At 33.3% G+C, this 17,137-nt stretch overlaps 1 protein-coding gene across 3 annotated transcripts; it reads left to right on the forward strand.

Moving 5' to 3' along the window:
- The first annotated feature begins 10,162 nt into the window (after positions 1 to 10,162).
- On the forward strand, positions 10,163 to 16,170 carry LOC112727169 (bifunctional protein FolD 1, mitochondrial). 3 transcript variants are annotated; one of them, XR_003812651.2, is made up of 7 exons: positions 10,163 to 10,417; positions 11,214 to 11,450; positions 11,993 to 12,309; positions 13,274 to 13,510; positions 13,606 to 13,773; positions 15,587 to 15,688; positions 15,833 to 16,170. XR_003812651.2 is itself a non-coding variant. In XM_025776837.3 (6 exons), exons 2-6 carry the CDS (start codon positions 11,255 to 11,257, stop codon positions 16,001 to 16,003), a joined length of 1,089 nt encoding a protein of 362 aa, XP_025632622.1. In that variant the 5' UTR covers positions 10,163 to 10,417; positions 11,214 to 11,254; the 3' UTR covers positions 16,004 to 16,170. The 3 variants fall into 3 exon arrangements, 2 of the variants coding, with proteins under 2 accessions (XP_025632622.1, XP_025632623.1); XM_025776837.3 differs by lacking the exon at positions 15,587 to 15,688; XM_025776838.3 differs by lacking the exon at positions 15,587 to 15,688 and having other exon boundaries at positions 10,285 to 10,417; positions 11,147 to 11,450.
- Positions 16,171 to 17,137: the final 967 nt, after the last annotated feature.

The following is a 17,137-nucleotide window of genomic DNA, read 5'->3' on the forward strand; positions in this document are numbered from 1 at the left end:
GTCAACCACAACCACCACATACATACGACCCCTTCCCTCAGCATAGCCCTCAACAACCTCACTCACAAGCCCCATACCACCATTCACCCCATATGATCCTAACTCATATCTACCATACCAACAACCATATGAACCATGCTTAAAGCTACCACCATTCCAACATCAATATCTCAAGAACCATCAATTCATATACATCACCTCCATACCCTTACCAAGATGAACCACCTTCCAATTACGAACCCTTTCACCCAAACAATGAACCCTCTCTTCCACCATCACCTTCAATGGATGAAGCGATCCATGCCATCATGCTAGAACAACAAAGGAATATTAGCTCTTATATCCAAAGGTAATAAGAGAAGCAAAAGGAGTTAAAGAAGCTAGAAGTCATGGTTGCTACCATGGCGGAAGCCATTAACCACATGGCCTCCCACCTAAGCTTATGCATCCCAAGTACTCCCATTGATGAATGTGGAGGATCAACTAAGTAGCATAGTGATGGAGTGAATTTGGAGCTTCAAGGTGAAGAAGAGGAGTTGAAGCAAGAATCGCAACCAAGGGAGGAAGTTGAGACAATTGAGCTGGAAGGAATGGTTAAAGAATTAGGAGAGGTTGATCAAGAATTGGACTCAATCATTGATGAGTTCTTGTCTTCACTAACAAAGCACCTCAAAGATTCTATTGAGCCTTCTTCCATTGAGCTTGAAAGCAATGTCAAGGAGGGTGCGCAACCTCCTAAGCATATGATGAATGATGAAGAATTGAAAGAAAGTGAGCAAGCAAAAAATCTTCCTCTTGATGATGATTCCCCACCAACACATGGTCCTTTGGTATTTGAGGAGTCTTCCTCCATTAAAATTGAGGTAGATGTTGAGATAAGTTCCACATTACCTCCAAGTTGTGACATGAAGAATGGAGAAGAGCTAGAAGAGGTTGGTGAGAAAGTGGTTGAATGTGAAGAACCTTGTCAAGAAGTGGATATGGAAGATGCTTGTCAAGAGGTGGAGGTAGTCAAAGAAGAGCACAAGGGAATAGACTTCACATTGTCAAAGTGTGGGGAGGTCTCTCTTCCCAAGTTACCATCATCCTTTAAACCATTCAAGTGGGTAAAATTCATATCCCTTAGCTTTCTTATTCCACTTGAATATGGGTTGCTTGAAACAGATGGTCAACTTAGAGCTCTTTGTGGCATGAAAAGCAAGAAAGAGTTGGTTAGTGGTAGGCATCACAATTAAAGGTTCATGATGGTTGAATTATCAAAGCCTAAGTACAATGGTTGGTGTAGTGCTACATTGAATGGATCTAGGAAGGTGTTTGGGTGCCTAAATGAAAATTCACAAATCTTGTCACCCAGATTGAACAATGGTAGTCTACAAGAAGATGGGTGCAAGAACAAGGTTTGGGACCCCGGAATTCATTTCAACAATCAACACTCTTGGGGCCTTGTGTTTTGCTCAAGCTTACTTAAAGGCCTTGTGCGCCTAATTTGGGATCCTGGTAGATATTGGAAATGCAAACATTGGTGGGGATTCAAGAATGAATTCAAGCACAAGCCACCTTGACAAGCACCCCATCAATGGTCCAACTTAAGGACTTTAAATAAAAGTGCTAGGTGAGAGACACCCCACCATGGTAAACTCTTTCCATTCTCTTGTATATATAATCAATGAATGAATTGGGTTGCCATTGTTAGGTAGTTTTCTTCCTTTTATACTCTTGTATATATTTCTTAGTTGCATATTAAAATAGGTTTAATTTCATGTTTAGTTTTGTTTGTTTGGTTCATTTAGTAGTCTAGTATGTTAAATAAGGTTTGATGGTGTTTTGGTAGCTGTTTGGAGGTTTGGAATGCTTGGTTTGGTGCAAGAAATTGGAAAATTTTGAAAAACAAAGCACCCAGCCACGCGTACGCATCACCCATGCGTACACGTGACCCCCAAGTTTCCAACACCTCACGTGTACGCGTCACCCACGCGTACGCATGATCCCCAAATTTTCTAGGTGCAGTACAAATTTCAGAGAGTTGTGCGCGTAGTGTGCTGAAGTTGTGCCTCTAGCACAATTTTGACCCACGCATACGCGTCATCTTCTTTTCTCTCTTATCACGCGTGTGCATTGACGATGCGTACGCGTCGCACCGCATTTCTGCCACTCACGCGTACGTGTGACCTGATGCGTATACGTGACCCCCTGCCCTGTTTCACCCACTTCCTTTCTTCTCTTCTCTCCATTTCTTTTCTTTTTTTCCCTTATCCTCTTCTCTTTTCCTCTTTCAACCATCATCCAACACTACCAATCACCATCCATCACCATCTCTTTTAGTTAGTTAGTTTGTTAATTATTTAGTTAGTTTAATTTTTGTTTAATCTTCTGTTTTTCATGATAAGTGTTAGATTATTAATCTTGTTTGCTATCTATTACTGCTGATTACTGATAGGATGCTATGTTAGAATCATTGTTGTTCATATTCATTGTTGGAGTTCTTAATTGAGGTTATACTTTGTTGCTTGGTTGTGAATTCTTCATGCTTAATATCTTTAGAACACCAAGCACATGAGAATTGCCTTTAAATCTTTTTAAATCTTTTTGAATTGCATGATTTGACCACCATGTGATTTGTATTCTTTTCTTTGAATAAGCAATCTGTTAATGATTGGATGTTGTGCATTTACCTTAATGCATTGTGTTTCTTGATTATATGCATCTATATGTTATGCTTACGCGTTAATGACATGTCAACCATTAATTGTTTATGTATGTGCTCTACACATATTTGAAACTAGTCATTTTGGCATAATGTGTCAATTGCGAAATTGGATTGTAAGCTCACCTAGAGACATCCTTTTAAAATTTTCAAGCTATATGGGTCATGCTTGCTATGTGATTGATTTTCACCTCTAACTACATTGCATAGCAACCATGTTTTCCATTCTATGTCCACCAGGTGATGTAAACCAAAATTTAAAGTGTGTCATTAATTGACGTGTAAGTTTTATATCTCGCTTTATTCACTAAGTTTACTTGTACATCAATCAATGTACATTCATTATCCAATTCACAATTGCTTGATTTTTGCTTGAATGCTTTTATACTTCTTTATTGCTTGTTTGATTGTCTTAACTTACAAGTTACTTTGAAGTATTTCAAGCACACTAGAATGAGTGAAGTGCACCCTTCTTTTGTATAATTGTGACATGGCTTTTAAATACTAGGGTGTAAGTTCTAAACCGCGCGCAATCTTAGAATTCACACACCTATTTTTTATCAATGTCACACTAATTCACTCACTCAATTCTAGTGATTATTACCTCATTCCAACAATTTACGCTTCCTTGCTTTTGCATTTTCTCATCTTACAGTGCTATTTTCTATTTTTCATGGGTGAGACATTATAAGCAAAAACGGAAGCGGAAGAAAGAACATGCAACAACCAGTTGATCCACCAGTTGAAGGTGGCAATCTGGAAAGTCGCCGTGCCCCCTTGCTCATCTCTGAATGCACCAAGGACGGTGCAAACTTTTAAGTGTGGGGAGGTCGTCCGACCGATCGGCCATTTTTGGGTGACAAATTTCTAATCCCAACACTTTCACATTTCATTTTTTTAGGTCTTTTAGGATTTTTAGTTGCATTTTATTAGTGTGCATATATATATATATATATAATAAGCTTAGTCAAAATAATGAAATTTTCCAAGGATTTTATCTATAGGGCACCCCAATTGATTTGAAAAAAAAATTTGGAACTTGCTTAAATTATACATTGTAAAACATGATTTTTGAACTAAGAACATATAAGCATGTGAGTTTTGAGCCTAATTGTGTGGTTATATCATATAACCACTATTTTCATTCTTGCGTGTATTATTCTCTTTCTATGATTGTAATCTTTGATTTGTTTGATTCTTTATGTCCATTATTTCATGTATGAATGCACTTATATGATTGAGGCCATCATTTCATTGAGCTCACTTACCCAAATGGCCTTACCTTTTATCTTCCATTGTTAGCCAACTTTAAGCCTATGCTAAACCCTTTTGTTCCTAATTTTAGCACATTACAAGCCTTAAAGCGAAAAACAATAAATGTCCCTTGTTTGGATCTTTGATTAGCTTAGGCTAGTGAGGGTGTTTATCATTCAATTGTGAAATTGGGAACATTGGTTGAGGTAAAAGTATATTTTGAGAGTTCAATAAAAATATTGGGAATTGGGTACATACTCATGCATTAAATGTTTAAACCATATGCATTGATGTTCTTGTATATATTTTAGTTTGAAAAAAAAAAGAAAATAAATAAATAAATAAATAAATAAAAGAAAAAATATAGAAAAAGAAAAAGAAAAAGGAACCAATAAAAGGGGACAAAATGCCCCAAAGTGAAGCTCAATAATAATAACAATGCATATGGAATGTGAATTGAAGATAATGCATGAGTATGTGAAAAAGTGAAGAATGGGTAGTTAGGTTTGCTTTGAATTGTATAGGTTGTAGGTTAGGTGGGAGTTAAGTCAATCAAAGATTCAAATTTCAAGCTCACTTAACCATATACAATCCTACCTTGACCCTAGTCCCATTATAACCTATGGATAAGTCCTCATGATATTTGTATGCATGCATGGAATAATTGTAGATTGTTAGATGAAAAAAAAATCTTAGAAAGCATGATTATAGGAGAATTGAGTGAATCAACCCTATACACTTGAGCGACTAGAGCGGATACACATCCGGTGAGGGTTCGATTGCTCAATTACATGTTTTCACCTATGATCATCTCTTTTCTTGCAAGTGTGTAAAATCTTTTCAATAAATTAATTCAATTGTGGATTTGATTTGATTGCTATTGCTTTAGCCCTTATGTTCATATATGTTTTCTTGAGAATTGATTTATTTTGACCAAGTAGTGCATTCATTTAGATAGATTGCATTTAGATAGAGTGCAAATAGATAGTTTGCATTGAATAAATGTTGATATCCTTTGTCTCTTTCTTGAATTTAGCATGAGGACATGCTTAGTTTAAGTGTGGGGAGGTTTGATAAACTCCAATTTTGTGGTTTATCTTGTGTTGAATTTAGGGGATTTTATCAACTTATTATCTCATATTTATTCAATGAAATTGCATGCTTTTGTAATTCTCCTTAATTTTGTACTAAGAGTGAAAATATGCTTTTTAGGCCTTAAAATAGCTAAATTTAATTCACTGTAATTCCATTCGATGCTTTGATATATTTGTTGAGTGATTCCAGGTTCATAAGGCAAGGATTGGATGGAAGAAGTAAAGAGAAAAGCATGCAAAGTGGAGAATTCATGAAGAAATAAGCATTTGGAGGATCCATGGCCACGCACACGTGTCATCCACGTGTACACGTGAGGAGGAAATATGCCAGCCACACGCACGCGTCACCCACGCGTATGCGTGAGGAGGAAATTTTTCAGCGACGCGCATGCATCGTCCACGCGCATGCGTGATGTTGGTCACGTGACCTCATTAAAGTGAAAACACTGGGGGTGATTTCTGAGCTTTCCAGGCCCAAATCCAACTCATTTCTGAGGCTATTTGATGTAGAATTCAAGATTGAGCAAAGGGAGGAGCAATTAGGTAGTGTAGGAAGCATGCCTTAGGTTAGTTCTAGAGAGAGAAGCTCCCTCTTCTCTCCAGAAATTAGGATTCTTAGTTTATTTTCATCTTAGATTTAGGTTTAATTACTTGTTTTGATTTAGTTTCCTTTACTTTTCCTTGTTGTTTTGCTTTAATTCCCTTAGTTCCTCTTGTTAATTTCTCTTTTATGCCTATTTTTATATTATGAATACTCTTGTCAATTTCAATTTCCTTTAATGTAATTTGAGGTATTTCATGTTAATGTTGCTTTCCTTAATTAGTTGATATTGTTGATTTTTTATATTGGGTAGTAGTAGATTTTATTATTCTTGCAATTTTATGATGCTTTTCTTTATGCCTTCCAAGTATTTGATAAAATGTTTGGTTGGATGTTAGAGTAGTTTTTTAACATTCTTGGCTTGGAAAGAGAAATTGAGCAAGCTTGAGTCATTAATACCCAACTTATGTTGGTGATCTAGAGTGATTACTTAGTCTTGTGTCCATTAACATCACTTATGGATTGGGATTAACTAGTTCTATTTGACTTTCTCGCAATATGAAGATAACATTATACCTTCTTCCTATGTTGGAGATGACGAAATAGGATTAGCTCTTGTTAACTATTGTATGATAATTAATGATTAGGATAGAAAGCCTTGATTCTCAATCCTTGGTATGAATGTCTCTTTTTAGTATTTGTTATCTTTACTTGTTTGATTTTTTTTCTTGTCATTTAATTTCTTGTTTTATCAACCTAAGCCCTTGAAACTCATAACCAATAATTGAGCACTCGATTGTGATTCCTCGGGAGAACAACCTGGGACTAATACTCTCGGTCACTTTTATTGGGTTGGACTTGTGACAACCAAAAATTAAACTTTGATGGAGGATTGTTTGTTGGTTGGGAACTATACTATCAACGAGATTATTTGTGTGAAATTCCTAAGTTTGTTGATGTGAGGATTATCGTTGGTTAGGAATTTCACACAAATAATCTCGTTGACAGTATAGTTCCCAACCAACAAACAATCCTCCCTCTATAGTAAGTTATCTTGAGATACAAACTGGAGATGTATTTAAATCCCGGTTTGTGGATTGTCATTTTGATGAATCAAAATTTTCAACATCAGGGGGAGATAATAAGCTTCCTAAAAAGGAACTTAATTAGAATGCATCATCCTTGATGCATTTAGATCCTCGATTAGGGCAATGTGAACTAGAAGTTCAAAAGATTATACATTTGCAAAGAATAGCAAATGAATTGCATGATGCATTTTTCGATACAAAGAGGATAACCAAATCTTATATACCAGCGAAAAATGTCCCAATTCGAATTGTTGTCCTAGTCGGACAAATAGCTACTGAAACAAATTCACGCCAGAAGCATGGCAGGCCTATCGATTCCAAAGAAAAAGTTCTCAAAAAAGAAAAGAAGTAAATATTATTCCTGTTGAAAAAGACATAGTAAAGACACCTGCAGTTATCCAAAATTCTGATATAGTTTTAACGCCAGAAGACGTTCAGGTACTTGAAAATTGTGAAAATGATGAGATCTCGATAAATTATGTCTTTACAGGAGAGAAATGGGACCGAAATAAGACAATTGTCAATGAAATATTTGCATATAATGTGGAATTAAATATCATGCATGAAAGTAAGGATCTTGAGCCAAGATCAGTCGAAGAATATCGACAAATAAATGATTGGCCAAAATGGAAAGAAGCCATGAAGGCTGAGTTAGACTCACTTGCAAAACGTGAAGTCTTTGGACCTGTAGTCCGTACACCAGAAGATGTAAAACCTATTGGATACCGATAGGTATTTGTGAGAAAATGAAATGAGAAAAAAGAAGTTGTACGCTACAAAGCTCGACTTGTAGCACAAGGTTTTTCACAGAGGCCCAGTATAAATTATGAAGAAATATATTCCCCTGTAATGGATGCGATAACATTGTGTTATTTGGTCAGTTTATCTGCATATCATAAACTACATATGCATTTAATAGATGTGGTAACAGCCTACTTATACGACTCATTAGATCGTGATATCTATATGAAAGTCCCTGAAGGATTAAAAATATCTAAACCATCCAATGAATATTCACAAGGATTATACTCAGTCAAATTGCAAAGATCTTTATATGGTCTAAAGCAATCTGGACGAATGTGGTATAATCATCTTACTGAGTATCTGGCCAAAAATGGATTCAAGAATGATGATATCTGCCCGTGTGTTTTCATAAAGAAATCAGCATCTGGATTCATTATAATTGCTGTGTATGTTGATGATTTAAATATCATTAGAACTCCTGAAGAGATTCCAAAAATTATAAAAGCTCTAAAAGAAGAGTTTGAGATGAAAGATCTTGGAAAGACTAAATTTTGTCTCGGCCTACAGATCGAGCATACAAAAAATAGGATCTTTATTCATCAAACAACATACACAGAAAAGATCTTGAAGAGATTTAATATGGATAAGTCACATCCATTAAGTACCCCAATGATCGTAAGATCTTTAGATGTGGAAAAGGATCAATTCCATCCTAAAGAAGAGAAAAAAGATATCCTTGGTTCTGAAGTACCATATCTTTGTGCCATTGGAGCGCTAAGGTATCTTGCTAATAATACACGACTTGACATATCATTCGTGGTGAATTTACTAGCAAGGTATACTTCCTCTCCAACCAGAAGACATTGGAGTGGAATCAAGCAAATCTTTCGATATCTTCATGGAACAGTTGATATATGATTGTTTTATCCCTATGGATCCAAGTCACAACTAGTTAGCTATACAGATGTAGGATATTTGTCTGATCCACATAAAGGGAGATCTCAAACAGGATACCTATTCACATATGGTGGAATAGCTATATCATGGAGGTCCACAAAACAGACAATTGCAGCAACATCCTCTAATCATGCTGAAATACTAGCGATTCATGAAGCAAGTCGCGAGTGTTTTTGGCTCAGGAGTTTGATTCAATATATTCTGTCATCATGTGGACTAATTGATCTAAGATAGCTCCAACTGTCTTGTTTAAAGATAATACAGCATGTATTGCTCAACTTAAAGGCGGATACATCAAAGGTGATAGAACAAAGCATATTTCTCCCAAATTTTTCTTCACTCATGATCTTCAAAATCAAGGGACAATTGATGTCCAACAGATCCGCTCAAGTGACAATCTGGCAAATTTTTTTTACAAAGTCACTCCCAAAATCCTCCTTTGAAAGATTGGTACATGAGATTGGGATGCGCCGATTTCGAGACATTAAATGATGTCGACAAGAGGGGGAGACTGTACTCTTTTTTCCTTGGTTAGGTTTTTTCCCATTAGATTTTTCTTGACAAGGTTTTTAATGAGGCAGTCTCCGTCACAAGAATATTATACTCTTTTTCCTTCACTAAAGTTTTTTTTTTTCTATTGGGTTTTTTTTTAGTAAGATTTTAACGAGGCATATTTCTAAATGGACATCCAAAGGGAGTGTTGCGATAAGAATGGGATGTGGATGCCCATTTCCTATGTAGGGCTCATATTCTCAAGGATGAAGTACATTAAAGGAACATTAAAAAAAGTTGAAAATGTAAACATGTTATACGTATATAAATAGGAGGCTAAAACCTCGGGAGAGAGACAGCAATAATAAAAACAAATATTCTCCCTCTCTCTTTTTTTTATATACACTACAATATAAAGCACTTCTTTACTTTCTTCTTTGTATGCTACTAGTGTAATATTAATATATTATAGTATAATAGTATTGGTAAATACTAATAGTTGTGTTTTTCTATTTATATTTTATTTTATTACCTCTTTCTTATTTATTTTACAATAATTTTATATTTATTTTTTAATTAATAATAATATTTAAATAAATTTACTGATTTATCTATATTTATCTTAAATCAAATAAGATATTAAAACAAAATTTAATTTTATACACTTTATACCAAATATATATATTAGTATCAAATACGATTAAAATAAATGCGAATATAGTCTAACAGGAAAATTTTTGTTTGCGAAAGAAAAGACGTGAGTTAGGATTTAAAATTAAACGAAATTTTAGAAAATGTATTTGCCAATATACAAAAATCTTTCTCATCTATTTATATTTTATATATAAAGTTAATACCAAAGTCATTTTACATTTAGCTTATGACACATAGATTACTTATAATATTGCATGTAAAATACATTATGGTAGATATTATTCTATTATAAAACTAAGCATATATATCTTTTTTTTTTAATCTTAATGTTATTTCTTGTTATGATTTTTACAATAATTAACAAGATGGTTCATACTAAAAAATTAATTTACATTTAAAAAAAATCATTAAAAATAATAATTGCTAACTTAAAACTTTTAAATTGAATCAAATAGTCAATCAATATTATTTTAATATTTATATTTTATTATTATAAAGGATCCTAAAAAAAAGTTTTGATTTAGAATTTTAAGAAAAATTATTATACTAATCTTTAATTTTTTGAGGAATTAACAGAATAAGGATAAGTGAATTCAATCAAGTAAAAATAACCAAATTCTAATTGTGTCTTAGCCTGCCCTCCAAGCACAACCTAATAAAAGAGTTGAGAGTTGAGACACACATACTAATAAGGTATTATACATTTTGAAAAGGTTAAAAACGCCCTTGTAAAATTAGATATGCCAAAAATATTGATTTTGAAAAATTATTATACTTAAAAGTAAAATGACACTGCCTTATTGGAAAATCCTTCCTCGCGTGTGGATCTTTGCTCTTCACTCTTCATTCTTGCTGTTGCTGTTCTACGCCTCCTTCTGCTGCAGCTGCTGTGAGTTTTCTCATCCCTAGTTATTTGCTCTCAATTTGTTGCTAATTGGTTGAATTCCAAAGTTAATTGAGGTCGTAATTTTTTTGGTGCGTTAAAATTGTAAATTTGTTTTGGCGTCTATTTGTTTTAGCATTGTTAAGATAAGATAGTCATAAAATTCGTTTCTACTCGTGTTTGATTATTCAGGTTTGATGTCCAGGTTCCTACGGAGGTTATTTTTTCTTTATAGAATTTAATTATTTTTCATTGTTGTGTTGTGTTTCTATTTAAAAGAAAAAATAATGATAATGATAGAACAAAGCGGTTGGACTGGACTAGAAGTCACTAAAGTGATGTTTGAGCTCTTCAAATGTTATTGACACCTCTATTATTCTAGATTTCATATATAATAATGCATGCGCTAATGCGTTCTTGTGCTCTGGAATATATATTTTACTGCTTAACGTTAAACTTGATAAATAATCTTTGAAGAAAGCTTTCGTATAAGGGAGTCATCATTTATTTACCATATTTTAAATCTTTCTGGTTGATTTTGTGTTGCATACATTTTCTTCAGACTTCAGCTATGGAGATAGTCAGATAGGCATTTAAAATTTAATGTTCTATTTTTAAAAGGGTAAAATTTTATCAAAATATAGGATTTAATTCATTTTCATAATTATTCCAAATTGAATTCCAAGCATCATAGTTCTATTCTATTACATTTAACCTTTCCAAACACTTTGTCAGAGACAAACCTCGTGTAAACGAGTCAAAAAGAAAGAGGAAGAATAAATCTTGAATGACGTTGTTTCAGGAAGACGATAGTGTTGTTTATGACAACTTGACGAGTATTAAATGGGGTTAGTGGCAGTTACATGGCATAATTTTCTAAGAAAATGTCATCCACAAAAGATAAGGTCTCTACAGACCTTGAAAGTTGATCATCAATTGGATCAAATTTTGTTGTCTCCACCGCTTGCTTCTCTGGACATACGTGATATCTGGACTCCCAAGTCTTATTGTCAGAATATTCCAGAAGTACATAAAAGCTGTAAGTATCTTATTCACTTGGTTCACATTGAATTTATCATTATTTCTTTGGATGTTAAATTCTAGCATTTAGATGATTTGATGGATGCCATGTCTTTCGAAGGCCTAATTTTTATCTATTCGTTAATCTCTTGCACTTTTTACTTCAATGAGAAAAATATGGGTGTTTTGGAGTAAAATTTATCTTAAACATTTCAGCTTAAACATCACCACTCATCTCTTCTTACATTGTTTTGCTTCCCTTTTTTTCACGCACTCCTCATTTTTGCTGAAATTGGATTTTTCCTAGCTCATTGAACCATTTTTTTATGACTAGTTTACATAACAGTGGGATAAGAAATGAAACAAAACTTTGAATGCAATTTGCTATGTGTTTTGTAATAAGGAGCAACATGAACAATCTATTCTTTATAGGATGGTAATATTCTGCAAATATGAATAGATTGAAAATTTGTGATTCTTTACTTCTTCTTGTAGCTCATATTGCTTCTTCTTCTGCCCTTTATTTATCAATTTTCCCATTGTAATTGATGTCTGCCTCAGTTAATGAACAGAATGCTGTGGTGCTTGATGGAAAGTTGATATCAATGGAAATCAAGTCAAAAATAGCTGATGAGGTAAGAAGAATGAAGAAATGCCTCGGAAAAGTTCCTGGATTAGCTGTAGTTTTGGTGGGCGAGAGAAGGGAATCTCAAATTTATGTTCGCAATAAGGTAACGGCTTGTGAAGAAGTTGGAATCAGGTCTATGGTGACTGAATTATCCACTGATTGTGCAGAAGCAGAAGTTCATAATGCTGTCATGCAATATAACAAGGATCCATCAATTCATGGCATTCTTGTGCAGCTTCCTCTACCTAAAGTAATTTCTGAATCTTTGACTTCAATAAGTTAGCTACACTTTGATCTTCTTGTACATTTCTTTGTTGATGTCAAAAGAATTTATCTTCTGTGCTGAAGCAGTATTCATAGAATAAGAATTCTCAGAATTTGGTTTGTTTTGGGTGATTGGAAATAACAATTGCCAAAATGACCCGTAGTTTTCAGTGTCCGACCATTTAGGAGGGCTAAGGGATCCTATATTCCCAAGCGTCCTATTTCTGTATATTATTGCAAATTTTCATTGTTAATACCTAATCGTTAATACATAAAGTACATATTTCAGGCTTGGGCTTGATATTGAAACCTCAGCCATTACGGATTAATTTCCCGTTATTCTAACTTCCTTCTTCGCTGGCACCAGTTCTAACAATCACCATAGATATGCCTTAACCCAACTTCAGTTCTAGTTCTCAAACTTGAGGTGTCCACTATCCACTACCACATATCATTATCCACCCAAATTGCATTAATAAATCACAATGCACCCAACCCACTGATACTTCCTCATATATCATACAAGCCCAAATTTCTTAAAAACAAAACATCCTTAATGGTATGCACGTACAGAAACAGAATTTGATGCTATTGTCAAAATTGATCATGGGAAATGAAGTAGGAACTTTAGTTTATTTGATGCCACTTTTATGTAAAATAATGCAAATTTTAATTAACATTATGAAAATTTGATTCTGATCATATAATAATTAATAATTCAATGGTAACATTCATCTGGTTAAATATAATTCTAATCATACAATAAATTAATAATTCAATGGTAACCTTCATCTGGTTGTTTGGGAGTCATTTACAGGTGAAATATTGTTTTATTGTTTGTCTTTTCTGTACATTCAAAGTAAATAGTTAAAACAATTGAGGATTAGAAGAGATGTCTAGAATTTTCTAGAGTTTCTGTTGTTAACTTGTTGCAATAATGTTTAGTACAGCATCTAGATGAGGAAAAAGTTTTGGATGCTGTATGCCTTGAGAAAGATGTCGATGGCTTTCATCCCCTTAATATGGGGAATCTCGCAATAGCAGGAAGGGAGCCACTATTTACTCCATGTACTCCAAAAGGCTGCATTGAATTATTGCTTAGAGCTGGTGTGGAGATTACGGGGAAGAAAGCTGTAGTAATCGGAAGAAGTAATATTGTTGGTTTGCCGACATCCTTGTTATTGCAGGTAAGAATCTATTTCAGTTGAATGTCTGAATCGATCATGGTGGCTTCTTTAGTTCATCTTCTTGTACATAATGATATCATCTTCTTTGCTGGCAGAGACACCATGCCACAGTCACCGTTGTACATGCATTTACAGAAAACTCGAAACAGGTCACTTGTGAAGCTGACATTGTAGTTTCAGCTGCTGGACTGCCGAATTTGGTGCGTGGCGACTGGATAAAACCTGGTGCAGTTGTGATTGATGTCGGCACAACTCCTGTTGAGGTGAGTTAGTAATCCCCATCAAATAACTTCTCATATTTCAGCTGCTGCATTCAAAAGTTTCAATTGACCAACTTGTCATGAAAACTTCAACAATCTTTTCTAAAAAAGTAATAAGTTGTTAGGTGAAGACATTTTAAATTTTTAATTGTTTCCATGGCTTAATGCACAATCTTATCTTTGTTACGGTACAAGGACGCTGGTATCCTTTATATAATCAGTAGTTGAGATTTGATCACAAATTTTGTAAATCTTAAAAATTAATAACTTTGGTTAACATTACAAATGGCAGATTTTACCACAAATAACAAAAGCGTATCATTATTCTATAATTTTAACGAGATACAGGAAAAACCCAACAGATTAATGATCACGCAGTGACGGATGTATATATAATGTTGTGGGAGCAAGTGCCCCCACTAGAATTCAAAAAATTTGTGAGTAGTATATAGTAATAATATTTATTTACCCCCATTATGTTATTAAATTTGCCCCCATTATATTAAACTAGAATGAGACCCGCGCGATGTGCGGGACGATAAATTAATGATAGTATATAATAAATATTAAAAATTGCTATGTTTTGTAGAATTAAATTAAATGTGTAAACTAAAGTTAAATTTGAAAGGTGTTTTAATTAAAATAATTTGTAGTACAAAAGATTTGAATGTTAGAATTGTACAAAGTGACATTTTTATTTGATGGTTTGATTTTTGCATTTGCTTTTGTTGATGGACTTAGTCTTCTTATGTAGTGCTCGTCTTTCTTTTTCTTTATTGGTTGTTGTTAGAGTTGCTTTCTTCTTTCTGTCGTAGATTCTTGTGAAGGCATGTTTTTTATGAATTGTTGAGTTGTATGCACTTTCTATTGTGTTGTTTGTTCCATCTTTGCATGTATGTTCTTCTTCCGAAGATGTGTCTTGAATTTGTATGATTTTCTTTCTCCCTTAATCTCTTGATGGATATGTGATCTTTGTCTGATGATATTAGTGTTGGCGAAGTTGGTTCCTATAATCAATGAATAATTTAAATTAGAAACAAAAATGATGTCTTGAATAAGTGAATTTTTTCTGGAGTATTACCTGTTTTATTTGTTGTAATGGGTGTTGATTTTTGTTCGAACAAATGTCTTTGACAATCTTTTTTGAGATTCAAATCATTTACTTTGACTTCAAATATAAGTGTAAGGTTGCACAAATTTCTCAATTGGGGCGGTGTTTCAATGTCATTACTTTTCTGAAGTGTCATTAGATTTGAAGCAGTTGTGCCCAATACTTTTTTTTCTTCACTATCAAATAGTACAAAAATTGTTGTAGCACTTTGATCTGAAATAAGTATTGGGTTAGTAACTAATAATTTGATAGATGAAATTATGAAAAGTATATAGGGTTACCTTATTGTTGGATGTTGTGGTTGTTAATGTTTTTCATAGACGAACCACGCAAACTTTGATACACCAATTGTCTGTTTGTTTGGTAATATTGTCCAAAGAATGATGTTTCATTGAGTAAGTTTGAGATGTTGTGTAGTTCGGAAATAAATTTAGGTCAAATAGTATGAAATTTGAATTTTTGTAACATAAAATTTATTATGATTAATAATATTATTATGACATTTGTAATATGGATGTTTATTACATTTAATGAGTTATTTATAGAAATTAATCATTGGGGGTTATAAACTTATCGTATTGTTTATAACGTAAGATATAATAAATATAGGGATATGTATTCAATGTCTTTGTAGGTTAATTTCTAATTATCGGTGTTTTTTATTTTTTGTGTAGTTTATTTTTTTTGCTGATTTGGAAATAATAGGTGATTTGGCAAAAATTGAGTGGTTGATTCTAAAATTTTTGCCAAGTAAGCGACATTGTTGACATGGCATTAGTAGGAGGAGAAACATGTCTTAGAAGTAATGTGGGTAAACTTATATATCTACTTTTATATATTAATAATAGATTACTATGAAATTTATTTTGTTATGCGATATATATTTGTTTCCCACTAGACAAAATTTTTTGGATTCATCACTGAGTATCTTACAAAGCTAAAGTGTTGCAGGATCCTAGCTATGAGGACGGTTACCGTCTTGTTGGTGATGTATGCTTTGAAGAAGCTGTTAGGGTTGCTTCCATTATTACCCCTGTCCCCGGAGGGGTTGGACCTATGACTGTTGCTATGCTACTACTTAACACACTGGATTCTGCAAAACGCATTCTTAATTTTACTTGATCTACTGTTTAGTTGACTCATACTTCTCATTAAACTTTTTATTTTTAGAACAGAAGAGGACTAGTTTATAAAGTTTTGAATGATCTTTTAATGTATCTTTGTACTTGAACAAGGACTAACTTAGAAAATATAAATGTTAGAAAATTTCATGAGATTAGTTAATCAAATGCGTTGTATTTATCTAATGTTGTCTTTATTGTGAACTTAGTTCATGAGTTCAAGTGGTTTAGTGCCATGAAATTTTTTATTTTATATCGAAAGTGGATACTTGCTGTTGGTTCTTTTCACAATTCAAGGACACATCAAGCTGAAGCAGCATATACTATGGCTTAGACGAGAAAGAAGTGAGTTTTGCTTCTAAATTGAGAATCAGTTATTGTTATAGCGAGTACATTACTATAAAGAGTGTGTTTATACATTCTAAATATTTGTATTGAGAAATACCTATAAGAAAGTATTAATAATAGAATCATCTTATTTTCTCTCTTATTTTGTTTTTACCATCTTTATTTTACAAATTGTTAATGTTGGTCCACGATCCAATATGCATAATGTGTTTTATGGTTTTAAAAAATAGTGTCTTTGGAGAGGGACTTCTTCATAAATATACAAATGAGACGATAGCAATAAAGCATATTAGTTGGAATCCATTGAGTTCTAGATAATATTAATTTATTTTGTATATAAAATGGAAGTATATCCCAAAATATAAATTGCCAGAGCTTCTTGGGGCCCTATATAATTATTGTATTGATTAAAGCAACTTGGATGTCGGATATCTCTCTGGATAGGTGATGATGATAATGATAACTAACACATTGTTGTATATTTATTTTGTTTCGTACACCAATTTCATATATCTTTTTTTTTTTAATTTAGATGGGATGTGCCACACTGCCACTCATCTTAATTCTCAAGTGCATTCTACATTTCTACATACCACCGAAAAAAATAAGAGTGAAATCATTTTGACTTCTTAAAAATGATTATTTTGATAAAATAAACCTCAAAAAATGTAAATGATAAAATGATCCTAAAAATATGTTTCATTTGACAAACCAAATCAAATGTTCAGTCAATTTATCTATGTACTTATAGATGTTTGGTTCATTTTGTCAAATAGATCATATCTTT

Source organism: Arachis hypogaea, chromosome 12, assembly GCF_003086295.3.
Source record: "Arachis hypogaea cultivar Tifrunner chromosome 12, arahy.Tifrunner.gnm2.J5K5, whole genome shotgun sequence".
NCBI lineage: Eukaryota > Viridiplantae > Streptophyta > Magnoliopsida > Fabales > Fabaceae > Arachis > Arachis hypogaea.